Source organism: Cetorhinus maximus, chromosome 1, assembly GCF_964194155.1.
Source record: "Cetorhinus maximus chromosome 1, sCetMax3.hap1.1, whole genome shotgun sequence".
NCBI classification, from domain to species: Eukaryota; Metazoa; Chordata; class Chondrichthyes; order Lamniformes; family Cetorhinidae; genus Cetorhinus; species Cetorhinus maximus.
In genome coordinates, this window is record NC_135879.1 from 40,805,153 (window position 1) to 40,829,822 (window position 24,670).

Genomic DNA, 24,670 nt, shown 5'->3' on the forward strand with positions numbered 1-24,670 from the left:
AGGCACCATGAGCACAAGACGGACTGTTCATGGGTGATCATCTGTTCTGCCATGTTTTGTTAATATGTTTATTGGTGTGACCATTAATACCATATATAGTTATTTTCATTTGATATGAGTGTCAACATGATATAAATTTTGCTTTTGTTTTAATGACCTGAGTACTTCACTTGTTTTGTAGGTGCAGTGTAGAGCCAGTGGCTCTAAACTTTATTGCATAGGCACTGAGTGGACTTTGGGTTCACAGGAAAGGGTCATTACAAAGATCTGGGATGGAGGCAGCACACCTGGCATGAGGTGGGAGCAGATCTTTGGCAGCCTAGCTGAAGGGGCATTGGATCAAGGCGTCCATGGCGTTCCTGCCTCCCTGAAGGATCCAGAGGTCTGCATCCACGCCCTCAGTGTTCTCCTCACTGGGCTCCTCTTCTGACTCACCACTGGATTCATCCTCTGTGGCCTGTGGAGCTGCATCAAGATCCTCTTCCCCCAGTGGGTCCCCCCTTGCCAGAGCCAGATTGTGGAGAGCACAACATGCAACCACTATCAGGTATTTCAGTGCCCCCCCTGAATGGTCCACGCATCAGAAGCGCAACTTCAGAAGACCTATGGTCCTTTCTGTCACCACCCTTGTGGAGGCATGACTCGTATTGTAACACTGCTCTGCCTCTGTTCTTGGGTGGCTGAGAGGTGTCAGAAGCCACCTTTTCAACGGATAGCCCTTGTCACCCAGCAGCCATCCATCCAGTCGAGCTGGAGCACTGAAGAGCCTCGGCACCTGTGAGTGTCTGAGGGTGTAGGCATCATGGGAGCTGCCAGGGTACCATGCACAAACTTGCAGAATCTGCGTCTTGTGGTCACAAACTATCCGGACGTCCATTGAGTGGAATCCCTTCCTATTGAAAAGGCACCCAGCTGACCAGTTGGCACCTTGATGGCCACATGTGTGCAGTCGGTTGCACCCTGGATGTGAGAGAAGCCAGCAATCACTGCAAACCCTCTGGCTCGCTCAACCTGGCTGGCCTGTTCTGTTCAGAAATGAATAAATGTCATTACCTACCTGAACAGAGCTTCTGTCACCAGCTTGTCGCATCTGTGGACAGCTGATTGGGAGACTCCACAAAGATTCCCCTACTGACCCCTGGAAAGAGCCGGAGGCATAGAAGTTGAGGGCCACTGTGACCTTCAGAGCCACTGGCATGGGGTGTCCAGCCACACAGTCGGAGGTGACCTCAGGCCCAATCATCTGACAAATGGAGGTCACGGTCTCCCTTGAGAGGCGGATCTTCCTTCAGCATTGCATATCGGATATGTTGAGATAGTTGCATCGCTGCCTGTAAACCCTGGTAGCAGGATAATGGCGTCTTCTGCTGCCTCGTACGCCTGCTGGCCCTGCGCCCCTAGTACCTGTGCCTCTCCTCCCACAGGTCCCTCCTCTGGAAGCTGCATAGGGACACCTTCTGTCCCTCTCTTCCTCCTCAGAGGAGCTGCCACCAGCAGAGACCATAATCCCCATTACCAGGGTAACAGAAGGCTGTCTGATATCTGGAAGGGTCCATACGGTCAAAATTCTCCGGGAACCTTGGAGACACCAATGAGTCCTGAAATGAAGCCTAGAAATGCTAAGGCTGAAGCTCAGAACAGAGATGAAGCTCTCAAGTTCAAATAATCAACCAGCAGCAAACTATCTCCGCAACTCCTCACTAACCACATTGCCAATGCTGCTGACCCTTTTTATCCCTGCCCTTTGATGAGGTTTTGTTAAAAGTGGGCTGCTTGCCTGCCCGTCTTGCCTGTGCGATGAGTGTGAAATCGCATGGGCAGCGTAAAATCATGAACAATTGCCTTTTTAAAGTGTGGGATGACATCGGGATGCTGGCCTGACGTCATCTCGCGCTGTTTCATGTCCGTTCAGGTCGGGCGCACATCCACCCATAAGGCGTAAAATTCTACCCTCTATTTCTTTTGTGGACCAAAAAGGAATCACAGGCCTACAATGTTTCAAGATTTCATCTTGGAGAAGCAAGTGTGACAGTGAATTTTTGGACATTTAGGACCTAAATGCATGTGACCTCTTCTGTAATCACAAGTTTTTCCTGTCTGTGCGTGTGTGCCTGTATGAGTGTCTGACTGGGTGCAGTTACAAATACATTTGGCTGTTGAGTATTAACCATTTATCCTTCTTTATTGAAATTAACAGGAAAACCTGTTTGTCTATTCTTAACAGTCGCAGCACTCAGGGCATTAAAACACTTTATCTTTTCAACCACATCTGTCTTCGGTCAGTTGAGAGGTGGAAAAAGGGGCAACCATCTGACCATCTCCCCCCTGTCTGCAACACCCTGCTTTTTATCAGGTTTTTATCACCTTGGTAATTTTCCACTTTTTTTGGTAGGAGCCAGTATTATAGCTGTACTGGAACAGCTTAGCTAGTGGCACAGCTAGTTCTGGAGCACAGGTCTTCAGCTCCACAGCTGGATGTTGTCCAGGTCCATGGTCAGTGTGTTCAGCTGTTTCTTTGCTATCATGTGGAGTGATATCAGTTGAATTGGCTGAAGACTGACTTCAGTGACAATGGGGATCTCAAGAGAACGTTGAGATGGATCATCCATTCAGCATTCTGATGCATTGATTGTGAGTTGTTTCACTCTGTCTATAGCATGCTGCCTCCGCTGTTGGGCATGCATGTACTCCTGGCTTCACCAGTTTGACATCTAATTTTTTGGTAAGCCTAGTACTGTTCCTTACATGCTCTGCTACATTCTTCTTTAAACGATGATTGGTCTCCTCATCTGATGTTAATGGTTGAGTGAGAGATATGCCGGGCCATGAGGTCACATATTGTGGTGGAATATAATTCTGCTGCTGCTAATGGTGCCTCCTGCATGCCCAGTTTTGAGCCAGCAGATCTGTTCTGAATCTATCCCATTTAGTGGGAGTGCCAAACACAATGGATGATTCCCTCAGTGTGAAGTCGAGCTTTTGTCTCTGCAAGCACTGTGCAATAGTCACTTCTACCAGTACTGTCATGGACAGATGCATCTGCAATAGGGAGATTGATGAGGACGAGGTGAAGTTGGTTCTCTAACTACCTACCGCAAGCTATGTCCTTCAGGGTTCAGCCATCTCGGTCAGTAGTGGTGTTACCGAGCCAATCTTGGCGATGGGCACTGAAGTCTCCCACAACCAGAGTACATTCAGTGCCCTTGCTACCTGTGGAAATGTGAATTCACACTACACATGTGCCTCAATGTACCATGTTGTTTGTGGGATCAGCACCAGTTTTGCCGAATAGGGATGCTTTGTGAAGCAAGCCTAAGGAGAAGAATAAAAAGCTGAAGGAATGGGAAGGTCACTCGTTCATACCTTGAGAGTCTGGTACACATTGTTTGCTCATTGATTATAATAATAAAGTGATTGATCTACTTAAATGGACCATACAACTATGGTAACAGAATGACAGGGAGAGTTTGAGTGGATAGAAGTTTATCTTCCTAGCTCCATGATTTCTGAAGTCTGCATTCTGTATCCTTTGATGTATTGTGGTTTAGTGTTAGTTTGCAAGGAATTTAGAGATCAAAAGGTAGAATTGGTATTTGTGTTTTGAGTAAATCTCTGTTTGCTGGAATTGTGAAGTGTGACACCTGAATCCTTATAGTGAATCCTGAGCTCAATAATAAAGAATCATGCAATCATATGGAATCGTATTGTATGATTTGACTTAGCACTCATGCTGGATAGTGTAACATGAACTTGTTAAAAACAAAGGTCTGATTCTGCAGTTGTTACAACTGATGTCTGTGTTTAAAGTTACAAAGAAAACAGGAAAGTAGTCCAGCATTACTCTTAGTGCATCTTCCAAGTGATGTTCAACATGGAGGAGTGCTGACTCATCAGTTGAGGGATGGCAGTAGGTAGTAATCAACAGGAGGTTTCTTTGCCTATGTTTTATCTTATGCCATGAGTCTTAACGGTGTCTGCAGTGAATGTTGAGGGTTCCCAGGGCCATTCCTCCAGATTGTATACCACTGTGTTGCCACCTCTGGTGGGCCTGCCTTGCTGGATGGACAGATCATACCTAAGGATGGTGGTGGGGAAGTTGGGGACATTGGCTGAATAGTTTGATTCTTTGAATATGACAATGTCAGGCTGTTGCTTGACTAGTCTGTGGGACAGTTCTCCAAATACTGGTACAAGTCCCCAGATGTTGACAACTGATAATGATGTCATCAATTAAAATCAGTTAAAATCAGTTAAATGGCGGACTTGTCAAATAATTACATTGGGTCATTATTTACAGTACAGGAAGACGTCAGCATGCCAGAAATCTCAAGGAAACCAGTATTGAATCAAGGATAGGGACTCAACATAATTAAGCAAAATAACAGTAATAATGAAAAGAATGACACTAAAGAAACCAGATGGTTTCAATCCCAGGGTTTTAAAGGAAGTAGGTGAGAAAAGTGCAGATGCCCTAGCTATAATCTTCCAAAGTTCTCTTGATTCGGGAACTGCCCCTTTTGTTACGTACAAGAGAGAAAGGCAAACTGAACTTCTTTCCTCTCATCAACTGTCCGTAAGCAGAAGGTGAATTATTTTTAAAGTAGGCTGTGGCGTTTTTTCCCAAACCATCTGTTTGTGTGATAAAATTTACTAATAACTCACAGCAAACTCACTCAGAAGGTTAGTTTATTCATATTCAAGACTGGGGAAGGAATGTTCGCAACGTCCCACTGCACTACACACACACATGCGCACACATGGGAGATGGAATAAAGAAAGTTTTACAACTATGAATAGTAACAGTATAAAACCTCAGAAATGAATATTAGTTCATGTGATTATCAGAGTCCAGAGACAGAGTCCAATGAGGAGTTCTTTCACATAGGAGCTCGAGTTCAGCTGGCTGAAGACCAGAGCTGTATAGTTCTCTTGGCAGTTGGTGCTGATACCATAAGATGAAGTTGGTAAAGAGAGACTGGATCATTCCTGCAGGCAATTGTAGGAAATCTTCCAGCAGAGGCAGGCTTCGAGGAGCAGGCTATTGTTGAGCCTGGAGTTCTGCTTCTTGGTGTTCACTGGGTTGGATATTAAACAGCAGACCGCAGATTTCACAGTTCTCAGAGGAATATAGAGATTTCAAAATGGTCACTCAAGTCATGTAACCTTCTTTCCCCACAATGGTTTCAAAAGGGATCTTTACCTAGTGTCTGGAACTGGCTGGCTTTGATTTCAGGACTGATAATGTCCTAGTCATTAGCTTTGAAAGAATTACCATCCATATTACCATCCATCTTGTGTCAGGAAGCCATTGTCTAGGCAGACTCTCTGAATCTGCAAGAGGGGTAAGCTTATCAAGATGCAAATGACATCCATTGTTCCCTCAATGGTCCCCTTTAGAAATGGACTTGGACAGTTGCAGGTGTGAGATGGGTCTGTTAACAGCTCTGCAGGCATCACAAGTTTTGATCTGTGAGTCCCCTGATTTTATGATTATTATATCCTTATAATTGGATGTGAGATTCCATGATGAGAGGAGGGTTCTTTTGTTCTTGTAACTCCTGTTGGTAGCTTCCAGAACAAAGGGACAATCCTGTGGCCATGTGACTTACAGCAGCCATCTTTTTTGGCTCAGAAGAAAGTCCATTTTAAAAACAGTAAAAAACAATAAAGTTCTGTTATATATAGTTTTGGATTTATTTTCATGTCTTATTGACCTAACACTTTAGATTTGAAAATTGTGCATGTCACTGCACTATTTAAGAAAGGTGAAGAAGAAAACTTGGGAACTATAGACCAGTTAGCCTAACATCTGTTGTTGAATAATTACTAGGGTCTATAATAAATGACAGGGTGATTGAACACCTTGAAAATTTTCAGCTGATCAAGAGAGCGAGCCAGCATTGATTTGTAAAGATTTGTAGATCATGCCTGATGAACTTGAATGAAATTTTTGAAGAAGTGACTCAAGAAGTGGATAGCGGAATGTTTATGAATGTCATTTATATGGACTTCCAGAAGGCATATGATAAATTCCCTCATAAAACAACTGGTAGTTAAAGTTGAAGCACATGGAATTGAAGGCAAATTATTAACTTGTTTAGCATGGTTGAGTTGAAGGAGACAGGGTGGTTATAATGGGCAGGTACACTAATTGGCAGGATGAGGCTACTGCTGTGCTGCAAGGATTTATGCTGGCGCTTCAACAATTCACCCCTTTTTGTTAACAGCTTAGATGATGGAATAGAAAGCCGCATAACCAAATTTGCCAATGATGCAAAGATAGTTGACATTGTAATTAGTGTAGATGAAAGCATAAGTTTACAAAGACATATTCGCAAAACTGGAAAATGGATTTCAAAGAAGGCAAGTGTGAGGTCATCTAATTTGGGTGTAAAAGGGATAGAACAGGTTGCTTTCTAAATGACAAGGAGCTACAAACAGTGGAGATCCAAAGATAATTAGAGTTCCACGTACACCAATCATTATTATCATGAACAAAAAATAATCAAAAATGCTAATGGAATGCTGGCCTTCATATTTAATGGACTTTAATAGAGTATAGTATGAGAGGGTAGAAGCCATGTTTCAGCTATAAATAAACTAGGGTTGTAGTCCTGGAATTTAGGTTAGTGGTTGATTTGATTGAAGTTTTCAAGATATTAATGGGAACTGACAGAGTTTTCATTATTCTTTCACAGGACGTGGGCATCACTGGCTAGCCAAGCATTTGTTATCCATTCCTAATTGCCCTTGAGAAGGAAATGGTGTTGAAGGAGGAACTGGATGTGGTATTGTAGGGGGAGCCAGGAGTGGCATTGAAGAGGAATCTAGGACTGATGCTAATGGTGGGGGGAGTGGAAGGAGGAGCGCTATTGATAGGAGACGCAGAGGTTGTGTTGGATGGGGGGATTCATGTATGGTGTTGAAAGGGGAAGTGGGAATTGTGTTGAAAGGGGGAACCGGGAATGGCGTTGAAAGGGGGAACTGGGAATGGCGTTGAAAGGGGAACGGGGAGTGGTGTTGGAAGGGGAATTGGGAGGGATGTTGAAAGGGGGACAGGAAGTCGTGTTGAAAGGGGAACAGGGAGTGGCGTTGAAAGGGGAATGGGGAGTGGCGTTGAAAGGGGAACGGGGAGTGGCGTTGAAAGGGGAACGGGGAGTGGCATTGAAAGGGTAATGGGGAGTGGCGTTGAAAGGGGAACGGGGAGTGGTGTTGGAAGGGGAATTGGGAGAGATGTTGAAAGGGGGACAGGAAGTCGTGTTGAAAGGGGAACAGGGAGTGGCGTTGAAAGGGGAACGGGGAGTGGTGTTGAAAGGGGAACGGGGAGTGGCGTTGAAAGGGGAACGGGGAGTGGCGTTGAAAGGGGAACAGGGAGTGTAACGGGAAGTGGTGTTGAAAGAGGATTATTACCTGAGTCATGTGCAAATTGATATAGGACCAATAAGATTAGAGAAATGAATGCGTGGCTCGAAGACTGGTGTGCAAGAAGTGGGTTCCAGTTTGAGTCACTGGCACCAGTATTGGGGAAAGTGGGATCTGTAAAGTTTGGACGATCTACACATGAACCGTGCTGGGGCTGGGGTTCTTACAATCTGCCTAACTAGGGAAGTAGAGAGGGTTTTAAACTGAATAGTGGGGGCAAGCGATCAAATTTGGGAAGAAGTGGTCAACCAAAGAGTAGAGACAAGGCAAGAGAGAAAGGTACTAATGTGAGAAATGATAAACAGACTGTGACAGGAAGGGACAGAGAATACAAATCTAAGAGTAAGTCAGCAGATAAAGCTAGACGCTAAATAAATAATAAAAGGACAAAACTAAAGGCTCTGTATCTAAATGCATGTAACATTCAAAACAAAACAGATGAACTGATAGCGCAAATAGAAATAAATAAGTACAATCTGATAGCCATCACAGAGACATGGCTACAGGATGACATAGATTTGGACCTGAATATTGAAGGGTATGTGACATTTAGAAAGGACAGGAAGTTAGGAAAAGGTGGAGGGGTGGCTTTGTTAATTAATGATGGTATTTGCACATTAGAGAGGGATGACCTAAGTTCAAGGAACCAGGATGTAGAAGTGGTTTGGGTTGAGATGAGGAATGATAAAGGCAAGAAGTCACTTGTGAGAGTGGTGTACAGGCCCACTAATTGTAATGACGTAGTAGGACAGAGTATAGAAGAAGAGATAATGGGAGCTTGCCAGAAAGATAGAGCAATAATCATGGGGAATTTTAATCTATATATAGACCTGGAAAATCAGATGGGTATTGGTAGCATAGATGAGGAGTTCATAGGATGTTTTTGGGACAGTTTCTTAGAACAGCATGTTCTGGAGCCAACCAGAGAGCAGGTTATACTAGACCTGGTATTGAGCAACGAGATAGGATTAATTGACAATATGATTGAATTTTACATTCATTTTGAGGGAGAAACACGTGCGTCCAAGACTAGTATTTTATGAGGGCATGAAAGCAGAACTAGCTAAAGTGAACTGGCAAATGAGGTTAAGGGATATGTCAATCGAAGTTCAGTGGCAGACATTTGAAGGGATATTTCAGAATACACAGAATATATACATTCCAATGAGAAAGAAAAATTCCAAGAGGAGGGCCCACCTTCCATGGTTAACTAAATAGTTAAAGACAGTATCAGACTTTAAGAAAAAGCATATAATTATGCAAAGATGGGTGGCAGATTAGAAGATTGGACATAATGTAACGAACAGCAAAGAATGACAAAAAGATTAATAAGGAGGGAAAAATTAGAGTACGAGAGAAAGCCAACTAGAAATATAAAGATGGATAGTAAGAGTTTCTATAGCTATTTAATTAAGAAAAGTGTTAATCCTATAGAGACTGCGTCTGGGGATTGATAATGGAAAGTAGGGAGATGGTGGATGAATTAAATGGGTATTTTGCTTTGGTCTTCACTATAGAGGACACGAGTAACATCCCGGAAATAGCTGTAAATCAGGAAATGGAAGGGAGGGAGAAACTTGGGAAAATTATAATCACCAGGGAGGTGGTACTGAGCAAATTGTTGGGGCTGCACGCTGACAAATTTCCAGGCCTGGATGGACTTCACCCTAAGGTCTTGAAAAAAATGGCTCATGAGATTGTTGATGCACTGGTTTTAATTTTCCAAAATTCTCTAGATTTGGGGGAGGTTCCATTAGATTGGAAAATAGCCAATATGACTCCTTTATTCAAAAAGGGAGGGAGACAGAAATCAGGAAACTACAGGCCAGTTAGCCTAACATCTGTCAGAGGGAAAATGTCAGAAGCTTTTATTAAAGATGTTATAGCAGGGCACTTAGGAAAATTCAAGACAATCAGGCAGAATTGTACAAGGGAAATCATGTTTAACCAATTTAGTGGAGTTCTCTGAAGGAGTTACAGGTGCTGTGGATAAAGGGGAACTGGTGGATGTATTGTACTTAGAGTTCCAGAAGGCATTTGATAAAGTGCCACATCAAAAGTTATTGCAGAAAATAAAAGCTCATGGTGTAGGGGGTAACATATTGGCATGGATTGAAGATTGGCTAGCTAACAGGAAGCAGAGAGCTGGCATAAATAGGTCTTTGTCTGGTTGGCAAGGTGTGACGAGTGGTGTGCCACAGGGATCAGTGCTGGGGCCGCGACTTTTTACAAGTTATATAAATGACTTGGATGAAGGGACCGAAGGAATGGTGGCTAAATTTGCTGATGATTCAAATATAGGTAGGAAAATAAATTGTGAAGAGGATGTAAGGAGGCTATAAAGTGACATAGGTTAAGTGAGTGGGCAAAGATCTGGCAAATGGAGTATAATGTGGGAAAATGTGAAATCATTCATTTTGGCAGGAAGAATGAAAAAGAAGCTTATTCTCTAAATGGGGAGAGATTGCAGAGCTCTGAGATTCAGAGGGATCTGGGTGTTCTAGTGCATGAATCTCAAAAAGCTACTAGGCAGGTATTTTCTATCTTTAAAACTTTTATTCATTCATGGATTGTGGGCTTCGCTGGCTGGGCCAGCATTTATTGCCCATCCTTAGTTGCCCTTGAGAAGGTGGTGGTGAGCTGCCTTCTTGAACCACTGCAGTCCATGTGGTGTAGGTACACTCACAGTGCTGTTAGGAAGGAAGTTCCAGGATTTTGACCCAGCGACAGTGAAGGAACGGTTATATATTTCCAAGTCAGGATGGTGAGTGGCTTGGAGGGGAACTTTCAGGTGGAGAGAAGCAGGGGGTAATTAGGAAAGCTAATAGAATGTTATTAATTGTGACGAGAATTGATTAAAATAGTAGGGAGGTTATGCTTCAGTTGTACAGGGCATTGGTGAGACCACATTTGGAGCTTTGTATACAGTACTTGTCTCCTTATTGAAAGAAAGATATAAACGCGTTAGAAACAGTTCAGAGAAGGTTTACTAGATTAATACCAATGGGTGGGTTGTCTTGTGAGGAAAGGCTGGACAGGTTAGGCTTGTATCCACTGGAATTTAGAAGAGTAGGAGGTGACTTAATTGAAACCCTTAAGATGCTGAGGGGTTTTGGCAGGGTGATGTGGAGAGGATGTTTCCTCTTGTGGGAGAATCTAGAACTAGGGGACAATGTTGAAAAATAATGGGTCGCTCATTTACGACAGATGAGGAGAATTTTTTTCTCTCAGAAGGTTGTAAGTCTTTGGAACTCTCTCTTCCTCAAAAGGCAGGGGAAGCAGAGTCTTTGATTATTTTTAAGGCAGAGCTAGTTAGATTCTTGATTAACAAGAGGGTAAAAGGTTATCGGGGGTAGGCAGGAATGTGGGGTTGAGGTTACATTCATGATCTTATTGAATGGCAGAGCAGGCTCAAGGGGCTGAGTGGCCTACTCCTACTCCTAACTGGTATGTTCATATGTCAATAATTTCTGGGCAATGGTAACCCCCAGAATGTTGTTAGTGGGGGATTCAGTGATGGTAATGCCATAGAATGACAAGAGGCGATGTTTAAATTCTCTCCTGTTAGAGTTGGTCATTGCCTGGCACTTGTGTGACACAAATGTTACTTGCCACTTGTCAGCCCAAGCCTGGATATTGGGCAGGTCTTGCTGCATTTGGACATGGACTGCTTTGGGATATGAGGAATCGTGAATGGTGCTAAACATGTTCAGTGGTTCACTCCTACCGATACTGTCATGGACAGATGCATCTGTGGCAAGCAGGTTGGTGGGGATGAGGTCAAGTATATATTTCTCTCTTGTTGGTTCCCTCACCACCTGCCGCACACCCAGTCCAGCAGCTTTGCCCTTTAGGACTTCGCCAGCTCAGTCTGTAGTGGTGCCACAGAGCCACTCTTGGTGATAGGCATTGAAGACCCCACCCAGAGTATATTGTGCACCCTTGCCACCCTCAGCATTTCCTCCAAGTGGTGCTCAACATGGAGGAGCACTGATTCAACAGCTGAGGGGGGTTGGGGGGGTGATATGTGGTAATCAGCAGGCAGTTTCCTTTGACCTGATGCCATGAGAATTCATGCAGTCTGGAGTTGATGTTGAGGACTCCCAGGGCAACTCCCTCCCGACAGTATACTGCAGTGCTGCCACCTCTGCTGGGTCTGTCCTGCTGGTGGGACAGGACATGCCCAGGGATGGTGATGGTGGCATCTGAGGCATTATCTGTAAGATATGATTCTGTGAGAACGACTATGTCAGGCTGTTGCTTCACTAGTCTGTGGGACAGCTCTCCCAATTTTGGCACAAGCCCACAGGTGTTAGTAAGGAGGACTTTGCAGGGTCGACAGGGCTGAGTTTGCCATTGTCCTTTCCAGTGCCTTGGTTGATGCCGGATGGTCCATCCAGTTTTATTCCTTTTTGACTTTGTAGCAGTTTGATACAACTGAGTGGCCCGCTCGGCCATTTCAGAGTCAACCACATTGCTTTGGTTCTGGAGTCACAGGTAGGACAGACAGGTGAGGACAGCATATTTCCTTCCCAAAAGGACATTAGAGAACCAAGATGGGTTTTCATGACCATCGTTTCGTGGTCATCATCAGACTTTTAATTCCAGATTTTTAGAAATTCAATTTGCCATGATGGGATTCAAACCCGTGTCACCAGAGCATTACCCTGGGTCTCTGGATTACTAGCCCAGTGACAATACAACTGTTCCACTACCTCCCCTCACCCCCTGCATCCCCCCCCCCCCCCTCCCCCCCCCCAACAACCCGGTGTTGAGAGGAGGAGCCTGGGGTGGGGTGGGGTTGAGAGGGGGTAGCCTGGGGTGAAGTGGGGTTGAGAGGGAGGATCATGGGGTGGGGTGGGGTTGAGAGGGGGGAGCCTGGGGTGGGGTTGAGATGGGGGAGATGGCAGCATCATTGCAGTGAAATCTGGGAGAAGTGTTGAATAAGAATCTGGGAGGCATTGAGATACTGGCCACTAAAGTGTGTTAATTTTGTGAAAGGCAGATGTTTGGCATGTATGCTTTCTTCCATCTTGCAGGCCATCTTGACTGATCAGAGGACCATGGAAACCTATCTGATTCAATTTGGCCGCTGAGATTCTTGGAAGCATTCCTTTGGCATTTTACGCACCAATTTCTTTTATGGAAAAGGAGATGGTGGATTCTGTTGGATTGTTCCCTGGGCAGATTGTCAAAGTCATTTGGCAGAATGCCTCATCACCAGAACTTTTAAACAAGCATTGAGACATACCTTGGCTGGTGATGAGAAGGGCCCTCCTGGTCAAACTCTTCATGCACACCTGGCGTCTCAGTGCCACATACACTGCCCTCCAGGCAGCTGCTGTGGGGAAGAAATGGTCACCCACCTCCCATTGGAATGTGAATTTGCAAAGAACGTCTTGAAGGTTTTTGTTGCGATTTATCTCGAGCAGCTTCGTAGCACAAGACTCTGTGCTCTATGGGCTGTTTCCACAGGTACACACTGAGACAACTATCTGCTGCCGCTGGAGGACCATCAACTTAGTGAAAGACGCTCTTTGATCTGCCTGAAACTGTTGGTCTTCCATGTCCATGCTGTTTCAGGCTGGCACATTCCAAAGTCTGGGACTATGTGCTGATGCATACACTAAAGCTTGGGGCAGCCACCTCAAAGGGGAAAGGTCACAGACTAAAGCCCTCCTGCCATAGTATACGAAGGGACTGGAACCCTTGAGAAACCCCTCAGGCTGTATGCATAAGAGAAGGTTTGACATGAAATGTATATTGTAAATGTAACCTCAAATTGTAAGTGTAGTGAGGCACCTCAGATTGCCACGTACAGTAATGAAAGAACAGCAATGCACATTATGTGATGTCAAATTTGAACTTCTGTCATGTCCTTTTGCAAAATTTTATGAATAAAGTATATTTTTTGAGAAAAAAGATATTGGCCGGGATTTTCCGGCCCTGCTGCGGGCGCCGATGTACGAGGTGAAGGGTCATTGTCCTCAGATAATACCCACACATGGGGTCAATAGGTCGTGTTCAGGATACTTATCGGGGGATGGGAGTGGGTGCATGTTGAGTACGGAGGTGAAGGGTCATTGTCCTCAGATAATACCCACACATTGGGTCAATAGGTAGTGTTCAGGGGCTGAAGTCACAGATAATTTTCCCCTCCCTAACCCTATGATGCTGACGATGAATGAACTCAGCTACTCACTGAGCCTGTCGTGGTGAACATTTTATTCCATAATTCCAACCCTCCTACTCCCATAGGCACCGTGCACGGAGAAGTACAATTCAATGTCACTCGCAGTCCTGTCATGCAGAACAACCACAACTTGTATTTATTTGATGCCTTTAAATAATAAAATGTCGCAAGGAGCTTCGCATGAGTATTGTGAAGCAGAATTGTACACCAAGTCACATAAGGTGATATTAGGTCAGACGGCTAAAAGCTTAGTCAAAGATTTTAAGGAGCGTCTCAAAGAAGGAAAGAGAGGCGGAAGGGTGTAGGGAGGGAATTCTGGAGCTTAGGGCCTAGGCAGCTGAAGTCACGGCCACCAATGTTGATGCAATTACAATCAAAGATGCTCAAGAGGTCAGAATTAGATGAGCACCGATATCGCAGAGAGCTGTAGGGTTGAAGGAGGTTACAGAGATAGGGAGGGGGAGGTCATGGAGGGATTTGAAATGAAGAATGGGAATTTTAAAATCAAGGCATTGTTTGGGAGCTGATGTAGGTCAGTGAGCAGAGCGGTGACAGGGGAACAAGATTTGGTGCAAGTTCTGACATGGGCAGCAGAGTTTTGGACGACCACAGGTTTATGGAGGGTAGATATGGCAGGCCTGCCTGGAGGGCAATAGAATAGTCAAGTCTTGAGGTAACACTGGCATTTGAGCTGAGGCAGGGGCAGAGTCGGTCAATGTTATGGAGGTGGAAATGGGCAGTCTTAGTGTTGGTGCAGATATGTCATTGGAAGCTCATCTCGGGGGAAATATGACATCACAGTTGTGAACAATCACTTCAGACATTTGCCAGGGATGGGGGCTGACTCAGTAGCTAGGAAATGGGGTTTGTAGTGAGAACCTAAGAAAAGGCTTCTGTCTTCTCAATGTTGGAAGAAATTTCTGCTCATGCAGTACTGGATGTTAGCCAAGAAGTCTGATAATTTAGCAACAGTGGAGGAGTCAAGATAGGTAGTGGTGATGTAGAGCTGGGTGTTAACAGTCTACATGTAAAAACTAACACTATGCTTTCAGATGATGTTGCTGAGGTGCAGCATGTATATAAGAAACAGGAGGAGGCCAAGGATAGATCCTTGGGGGAACACCAGAGGTAACAGTATGAGAGCAGGAAGAGAAGCCACTGCAAGTGATTCTCTTCCTACGGTCAGAAAGATAAGAATGGAACCAGGTGAGAGCAATCCCACCCAGCTGGGTGACAGTGGAGAGACATTGGAGGAGGATTGTGTGGTCAACCATGTCAAGGCTGCAGACAAATAAATAAAGACAAGGAGGGAAGGTTTACTTTTGTCATAGTCACACAGGAAGTAATCTGTGATGTTGATAAGAGCTGTTTTGGCACTGTGGCATGGGCAGAAACCTGATTGGAGGGATTCAAACATGGAGCTCTGGGAAAGTTGGGCACCAATTTGGGAGGTGACAACATGTGCAAGGATTTTGGAGAGGAAAGGGAGGTGGGACAGTTGGGTCAAGGCATAGTTTTTGAGGAGAGGGCTGGTGACAGCAGATTTAAAGGAGAGAGCAGCAGTACCTGAAGAGAGAGAACAATTAAAGTACTGGCTAACGGGGACTAGAAGGGAAGTTAGATGGTCAGCAGTTTGGTGGGAATGGGGTCAAGGGGGCAGGAGGTGGGTATCTTTTTTTATATTCTTCCATGGGATGTGAACGTTGCTGACAAGGCCAGAATTTGTTGCCCATCCCTAATTGCCCTTAAAAAGGTGGTGGTGAGCTGCCTTCTTGAACTGTTGCAGCAGGGTTGCTTAGCTCTGTATATCACATGCTGCTTCCACTGTTTTATATGCATGTAGTTCTGTGTTGTAGTTTCACCAGGTTGTCACCCATTGTTACGTATGCCAGCTTTACTTGGCATGTTCTCCTGTCTTCTCATTCAACAAGATGACCTTGGAGAGGGCATAGAGGAGAGATCGAAGAGAAACTAGAAAAAGATATGAGTCCAGGGCTGGAGCCGGGGGAGCTTTAGAAATGTTTTGGCCTGGTGGGCTAGTGGAAAGGAGGGAAGCAGCAGAGGCAGCTGATTGGATCGCCTCAATAGAAAGGAATAAAAGCAGAAAGTGCAGATAGTGGGTGCAGGCAAACAATTTACCACATGGAGCATCACTTTCCAGCAGGGATCATTGGATAGCAGTCAACAATGAAAAAACTGGCTGACTCTCTCCTCCATGGCTCATGTATGCTGAGGACACTACAGTCCCCTACCAGCATGATCATCTTGGCACAGAATCGAGAATATCTAGAACTTTCCTGTTCTGTATGGGTCAGCTTCATTATCATGGGGTGTACTTCCCATTGAAACATCAGGATAGCTTGAAGATAATGTCCCAGAACTTCTGATTTGGGTTGAAATCTCTATGTCTGGCCCAGATCAGACAAAATGTTACCCACTTACCTTCCTACTATTTCCGAGGCCCACCTTCCAAACTCAGGCAGGGCAGCAATCCTTGCAAGGAACAGTGGAGAGTATCATTGTAGAAGGCGAGCCCCATTTTTACGGCACTAGCTGGCATATTCTGGTAAGCAGAGAGTTTAAATGTCCTGAAGCCACTTTGAGAAGCTACAGAGAGAAGGTAAGTGTGTAAGTTAAGTGGGTGAGGGGGTGGAGTGGCAGATAAGTGGCTGAAGGGGTGGGGTGGCAGGGGAGTGGGTCAATGGGTAGGATGGCAGGTGGTTGTGTGAGGGGGTAGGGTGGCAGGTAAGTGGGTGAGGGATAGGGTGGGTCAGGATAGTCAAGTTGGGGATGTAGTTGGTGGGTCGGGGGGTAGTAGGTAGTTGGATTGTGGGGCTAGTTGGTGGGGTCTCAGGAGGGTAGTTAGGTGGGGGGCTATTAGGGTCAGGGGATAGTTAGGTGGTCAGGGGGTTAGGTGGGGGTTGGGGAATAGTCAGTTGAGTAATGGGGGTGTTGGGGTGAGTCAGAGGGGTAGTCAGAGGGTCAGGGGGGGGAGCTCGATGGTCCAGTGATGAGTTGGGGGGTCAGCAGTAGCTACCCAAGAGTTAGAACTAGTTCTAATCCTTCTAACCTTTCCTGGGTAACTATTCTGGTAAGTAAGTTGGACCATCCGAAGTCTCTAACTCTAGCTTAGAGTTGAAGACCTTTTCGGAGGGTTCCAAACTTCCCGGACAATTCCTGCATAGTCAGTATGTCAGGACTTCCAAGAAGTCCTGTAGCACATCTTGGGGGATACCTCTGGGGTACGACTATCCAGAGATCGGAAGTTCTGAGCCAGTATTCCCAAGTGACTTCCCTGGACTCAACCTGAATGCCAGAAAAATTGCTCTTGTGAATAACCATTTCGGGACAAATGCTAACATTGTGTCAGGTGTAAGAAGAAGTCAGGAACCAAAGCAAATACCTATTTCCACACTTAATGATACCTAAGTGTTCCCAGGAATTGCATGATCTCAATCTTTACCCTACCAAGGTAGGATTAGTGATTCCGATGATTTTATGAGCATTTTGTTTGCAAAGTGCATCAGACTGCTGACATTGGCTTACTTCTCATATCAGGGAATTAAAACCGATTGACCACATTGTCTGGGCTCTTTTTAAGCTAGAAAGGTCAGACCCAATGCAAAATGCAGAACTCAAGTGAGCCACTGATAGTTATACACTGAAAATACAAACTGTTTTACAACTCAAAATTTACAGCAAAACTGCACAATTACAAATCAAGAGTGTCTGATTCTGAATAACAAGGTTGCTCAACACAAATTACAGGAATATGACAGCAGGGAAGATCATAGAGAAATCTCAGCTATCTGTTAGAGACAAAGTAAGCAATCGGTGCAAGTTGAAACCTGTAAAGGATAAAATGTTACTGCCTATAAGCCCAAGTAAATACCTTCAGTTGTATCCAAATACAACAAAATCTCTTTCTAAAGCAGTTAGATTCTCGTTGATAAATATAACAATTCCTTGATCTTTGTGACCTACTGTAACCTTGCTGAATCCCTTGTAACCCATTGAACTGAACCTCTGGGCCAATACCGATTGGTGTGAGGGTAAGAAGCAAAAGAGGAAAGGTTGTAAAATCTTTCACTGAATGGAACTACAATTCCCAACCGCCGGGAAACCTGCCAAGTTCCACCACTTCCTTAGGCGGGGTGGGGTCAGTTACAGCTGTACGAGTTGGAAAATATTAGCTCACAGTTCTATTGAATTTGAGTCGCGCTTTTGCAAAACTCGGAGAAGTCCTTGCAGAACTTGGCTACGAGGTACTCCTTCATTGTGACTGTGTTTAATATTTTTAAAAACTAAACGGGGGAAGGCAAATGCAAAGAGTAGATTTTTTTTCTTCTTTTCTGCTCAGTTTAACAGAATAGATGTAAAGTTGCCTAGATTAGAATTCGGTTGTATATTTGGATTTAAAAACAAAATGGTGACCCAGAAGAAACTTTGAAGTGAAATTTTCTAGATAACGTTTATAAAACTTTCTTCTTGTGGTTGCCTTCACTAAATTGTTTTTGTTATTTGTTTTGACTAGACTGGAAGAATGGCATCGAAAGGGAAGGTAGGTCAAATACAAATTGAATGAAAAAACCGTTGTTCATATACTAATTATTACTTTGCAGAGTAAATAACTTTAAATGTACTTTTAATGTAGCAAAAGATGCCTTATTTAAATAACATCAGACTGAATACTCTCAGTCATGTGAGACAGAAGAGAGTCAAACCACAATTTTTCAGTTAATACTGTTATAGGCTGAATTGCAACAGATTACTTTCTTTAAGAAGGGTGGAAATGTTGAACTGATTCCAAATATTTGAAAAAGTTATAGAAAATCTGAATCCAGACAGGATGCAGCCCTCTGGGATTGCTTAAATGGGTTTTTTATGCTTCATTTTGCTTCCTCACCTCAGTGGTATTGATTATTTACCAAAGCATAGTGTCAGTTACCTCTGGCACATGGGCATCATGTGGCCCTTGTCATTGAGTGTCAGCAGGCTATTTGACAGGCAAAGGGGGCACACTAAGGCCATTCCTGCTGTGATCCAATTCCATGTGTGCATTCCAGTTCTATTTTCCCCTTCCCTAAGACAGCGATACTAAGGCTAATTACAACACCAAATTGTAATTCCAGCTGAGATATGCTAGCTCAGAGCTGCATGTGTTAACCTGAGACCTCTTTGATATGTTTGGCTCGAATACTGGATAAATATACTGAGACTTTGATGATAGTGGGTGCGGAGGTGATGATAGGCAAAGATGGGAGCCTTAACATCATCTTCTTTGTTGTTCTGGAACTAATTTCCTTGAGGTTCTTTTTTGTTGAGATTACTGATTTCACTTAACGGTTTTTGATGCTTGGTGCAATTTTTGTTCAGTTGAGTGCGGTGTGGTTAGTGCTCGATATTTCTCCATAGCACCGTGTCAGTGCTGCTGTGATTGCAGGCTGACCAAAGTTCATGATTGAAGTGTGTGGCAGCTGTGAACTAGTTCACCTAGCAATCTGACTATTGGCACCAAATCTCGCTGCTGTTGAAGTTAGTCTGTCAAAGCAGGGATTTGTGAAGAGTCAATAGTGAAGTGTTATTTTTGTTGGAACAACAGTGCTGCCCTATTTAGTTGCTGCTTTTATGGGGTTTGTGAATCAGGCAAATATTGGACCTAAACACTTGGTCGCTCTGTTTCTTTGTTTAATCTTTATTTGCATTATGTGTGTTTAAAATAAAGCCTTTAATTAGGCTTGCTTATTTTCAGTACAGTATCAAGTCTTTGAGTACAAAATTTGCAAAACCATTTTTATTACATCTGATGTATCTTTTTTCACTGGCCTCCCCCCGCCCACCCCCAAACATTTCTCACTTGGCAGCTTCTGTTACTTTTCATGGAGTTTTTAAACTTTATTTGAAACTTACATTCGGCTTTCAAGCGAGTACCCCTGTAGCTGTCATCTTAGATAAACTGGCTATGGATTTTTCTTTTGCTGTGTCCAGTGCTGCTTGGAAATTGATGTAAATAAATGTTTTCTTAGTGAGTGATTTTCTTTGAATGAGATGTCCTCTCTTACCTTTTTACAGTTGCCATGTTGAGCCAATTATTAACTTCTCACTTGTAGGCGAACTCAGTAGTGCAGAGACTGCGCAGCAAATAGCACTTTAAAGAAACTGAAAGAGAGACTGAAGTAGAACAAAATCTACCATTAATCAAACAAGCAGTAAATCTACCGCCCATTCTGTAGGGAAATGCCCTTGTTTCAGCATTTTTCTCCAGGTTTTGATCTCTTGAAAAGGACTTGATTGCTGCTGATAGGTTCCACAGTTTTAACTGTGCCTGCCTTGTGTGAATGGTGTGGCCTTTCTCAACACTTGTGATGTTGTGCTGCTCTCTTTCTGAGATTAGTTTCTGAGATTAATAGAAAAAAACTAAAAATGTTCGGGCAGAATTTTTATTATCTATATGTTTAGGTGAGTGAGTCTGGTGTATGGGCATTTTTTTTTCGGAATTTCATACTGCTTATTTTTGTAATTAAAATTCTCAGCTCCTTGAGGCAACTCTCTGCCTTCAGGGAGCTTTCATTGCGAACCCCCCCCCCCCCCCCCCCCCCCCCCCCCCCCCCCCCGTGCCCACACTGATGTCACTGCTCGCCCTCTTTCCGCCTCCACCCTGGCATCGCGGTCGGGGGCCGATTGTGAGCGGTGGCCCGTTTCCCGGCCGCTCTCAGGCCTGCCCAACATGCCTGCTCAACAACCCGAAAATGCTGTCCTAGGACTCTGATTTATTCTGACAATGTCATAAGCCGCCAGCAAAAGTAGGGGCAGGAGTGCCCTTGTGCCTTCTCAGTCCAGACATTTCTCCTTCCTGACTTATTGAGGATTATTTCGATTGGTCCGAATGACATTTGGCTCCTGTCCCAATTCCACACTCACCAGCTGCCATTGACCTTTTTCCTGCCGGCTTCACCGGAGTAAAAATAGCCTGGGTCTCATGCTGAAATCTCTGTGGGGATTCCCACTCACCCCACGCCCTATCCACCATGCTCAACCTAAAAAAGGCTATGGATTTCGATCATGATTCTTCTATGAATCAACCAGCACATTTTCCTACGTTTAAAAATGCTAGATCAATGTAAGTTAGTGGTGGTAGCCCTTTGGTAATTTTCCAAAGGAACCATCCTTCGTAATGAGCCTAAAAAGCTGTTTTAAACAGTGGAAGCATAGAAGTCAAACCTAATCCTCTGGATGTGACGACACTTTCCAAAATATGCCATTTGATAATGGTCAGGAGCAGGGACTGATGTTGTTCACCGTTCCTCGTCTTGAGCGTTGACAGCAGTTATACTGCATATACTGCCATCCTTGGCTGAAATCACCAAATTCAGCAAAGATCTGGAAGTGAAAGAAGGAACTGGTGCTCTCCAGGGCTCACACTAGCTGTCATGGGAAGGATAGGAGTGGGTGGGTTGTGGTGCAAGTATTTCCATATTTTTAAGTTTGGTACCTCCTCAAGTGACTGTTACTCTAATGGTGTAAAAGCTTCTTTTCAGGCCAGTTATTCTACTTTCTAGTTTTATTTTATTTAATAATAAGTATGCCCCTAATTCCATTGATATGGAATATAGTTTGCACCATTGTAAAGTAAATATCCTATGCACCTACAATTTAAAAAGGAAAGCATGAAGTTGCCAATACCCATTAATGAGTGTGCCGCAATTTTCATTTACAGTAAGTCCCTGTCCTAAGTTGCCCTACTTTCAGTTGTTCTGCTTTCAAGTCACCCAATTTTTAGGACCAGTATTCCCGATTTTCATGTTTAATTTTGATTTAACGTCGTGCGTGATATTTTGGGCTGTTCCGGGTCATCATTTTAAGTTAATATGACATTGGGTCCTGTGGACCGATTGGCGCCATTTTGAAACGAGTGCAACTGGACATGGCGTTCGCGCTCGAAGGAACCGTGATTTTTTTTTCAAAAACCTCTGAAGCAAAGTTCTTAATGAAGAATATCCAAACCAACAATGTTATTTTTTTTTGCAAGGAAGAAGCTGAAGCCTAGGTTGCTGATTTCCGTGCAGAAAAGGCCCCATTTCTTGACTCTGCAGGCTGATTTTAATTTTGGAGCCTGCTGTGGATCTTGGTGCTGGGTGAGGTAGAGGCTAGGCCATGTTAAAGTCTGTGAGAGAGGCATTTGCTACTGTCCACAGGTAAAATTGCTTTAATTAAAGCAAAATACTGTGGATGTTGGAAATCTGAAATAAAAACTGCTGGAAAGCTCAGCAGATCTGGCAGCATCTGTAGAGAGAGAAACAGAATCAATATTTTGAACCCAGTATGACTCTTTATAACTTCGGAACAAAAATTGCTTTCCGTGTCTCAGGTTTGGGTGAAAAATACAGGGTGCAGGACTTATCTTTAGGAGCACACAACGTAGGTGATTTCACTTCATACACATCCATCCACTTTGTGTGTCGATGATCACTACAAACATGGTACCTAAAAATTGACCTACACAGTCTATATGTAGCCTGACCCAGGGTCAACCAGGCCACTCCCACAGATGCAGTGAAATGGGCAACTTCTGCTGTTGCTGACACTGGAGATGGTGATTAGCCATTTTTTCTGTATCACTGTCTACACCTGACCATATATAACTTCGTGCGAGCATCTCATTTTCAAAATACCAGGATATGCACTATGAAGCTCTGTCAATAGTGGTTCTCTTCCTTGCACAGGGATGATGACTCTTGCTGCCCATAATAAGATACCATCTTGACAACTCAGTTCAGATTTACGGGCATAGAATGGTTTTAGTTCTTCAGAGACTTGTGCATTTGACCATCCTTGCAATACCTGTTCAGGGACTCGTGATAAAATTGGATCCCAGTTTGTCCAATTCTTTATCGATCTCATGCAGACTGGCGAGGAGTTCATGAAATTCAACACAAGTACCACCTCTTGAGGTACTGGAACACGTGGAACGCTATCTGGCAAAGGAAGATGACTGAGGGCATCTGCATTTGCTATATGCGCACTCGGATGGCGCATAAAAGTGTACATGTATGCCGACAAAATTAAAGCACATCTTTAAATTCTAGCAGAGGCTACCGGTGGGATTGCCTTATCTTCACTAAACAAATCCAACAGTGGCTTGTGACCTGACATTATGGTGGTGTCGACCGTGCAAATAGAGATGGAACTGCTTCACTCCAATTATGGTAGATAAGCCGCCTTTTACAATTTGTGAGTAACCGTTCTCAGCTGCAGAAAGGGTTCTGGATAATATCCTATTGGTCTTTCAGATCCATCCTCCATTTTGTGCGACAATACTGCTCCCATTCTGTAGGCAGATGCATCACGAGTGAGTATTAATTCCTTAGATGGGTCATAGTGTACCAGCAGACATGATGAGTGTAAAAATTTCTTGACTTTCATGAAGGCTTCCTCTTGCTGGGCCTTTCAGGACCATCTGTGGTTCTTCTTTAATAATAAGTGTAAAGGGGCTAACACTATAGATAGATGGATAGATTAGGCAAGAAGCGACTGTAATAATTTACCATGCCCAAAAAAGATTTGAACTCCGTGAAGTTGGTAAGGAGAGGGCATTTCCTTGATTGCCTTGACTTTCCCCTCTAATGGATGTGCATCCACTTGACCCAAATGTGTGACTTCAGTTGCTTGGAAAGTGCACTTCTCTTTTTTCAAACGAACGCTAGCCTCTAAAAATTTCTTCAGAACCTCTTCTAGGTTGGTCAATGTTCTTTCCATTGATCCTCTGATCAGGACGTCATCCAGATATACTATAACTTGGGGAAGTCCTTGCAGTAAGCTTTCCATGGTTCTTTGGAAAATTGCACAGGCAGATGACACACCAAAGGGTAGGCATGTGTATTGGTACAGGCCCTTGTGTGTATTTATAGTGACATAACTTCTTGATGTGTTGTCCAGCTCTAGCTGTTGGTATGCCTGGCTCATGTGCAGTTTACTGTAAGATCTTCCTCCTGCAAGTTGAGCGTACAGATCTTCAATCCTTGGGATTCAGTATTTGTCTAATTTAGCAGCCTTGTTCACAGTTAATTTATAATCTCTGCAAATGCGAATGGCTTGATCTGGTTTTATCACAGGGACTATGGGTGTTACCCATACTGAAAATTGGACTGCTGAATTATTCCTAACTTCTCCAAATGGCACAAACCCACATCAATTTCTCCTTTAGAGTGTAAGGTACCGGTCTTGCCTTAAAAAACCAGGGTGTTGCTTCAGAATCCATGTATATTTTAGCCTGTAGACCTTTTATTTTCCCCGAATCGTCTCAGAATACTCTATCATACTTTTTGAACAACTCAGGAATTCCTCCTGTTCTGACTTGAAAATTTTCTGACCAGTTGAGTTTAATTTCTTTCAACCAATCATGGCCCAGAAGGCTCGGCCCTTCACCTGTTACAACAATTACTGGCAGCTGGGCTGTCTGTTGCCTGTAGGATACAGGCACAGAGACGCTGCCTTTCACCTGTATTGCCTCTCCAGTATATGTTTTTAGCTGAGTTGTGGTTTGCTCCAAACTCAATGGCTGGGTACCTTCTCTGAGGTATTTAAAGGTGTGTTCTCCCACCACTGTGGTCGATGCTGCCGTGACAACCTCCATGACTAGAGGCTTTCCATTTACTTGAAGTGTATTAGTGAATGGTTCAGTTTTTCTGGCCTTCAGATTGTATAGGGAATAGATATTATATCAGCAGCTTCTGGTTCATCTACATTGTGCACTTCATTTAACTTGACCTGCTGTCTGAATGGCTGTCTTGATCTGGTCCTGCATTGTTTTACAACATGCCCTTTTTTGTGACAGCAGTGGCATTCTGCCTCTTTAAATCTGCAGGTTTTGGGTACATGATTCCCCCCACATCGGTAACAATTTAATTTCTGAATTACTGGTGAGCTGCTTCCAGTATTTCTTTTTGTCTTTCTAGTGGTAGGGACCATGTCCTGCTTCACGGTAGCCTCCCTGTTCTTCATGCCACGCCCGGTGTCAGGTTCCCGCCCTAGTTGCAGAACGGCGCCATGTTGCAC

The 24,670-nt window shown here is 44.0% G+C and overlaps 1 protein-coding gene across 2 annotated transcripts in view; it reads left to right on the forward strand.

The window, feature by feature from the left end:
- Window positions 1–24,670, forward strand: part of LOC144679595 (annexin A5-like) — a 131,830-nt gene that overhangs the window by 36,560 nt on the left and 70,600 nt on the right. The window contains exons 1-2 of one of the 2 annotated variants that reach the window (XM_078540142.1): window positions 17,763–17,880; window positions 18,150–18,176. In XM_078540142.1, coding sequence (XP_078396268.1) covers window positions 18,159–18,176 — 18 coding nt within the window. In that variant the 5' untranslated portion in view covers window positions 17,763–17,880; window positions 18,150–18,158. Of the gene's footprint in view, window positions 1–17,762; window positions 17,881–18,149; window positions 18,177–24,670 lie in introns of those variants that run through there. The other variant, XM_078540150.1, reaches the window with a different exon arrangement.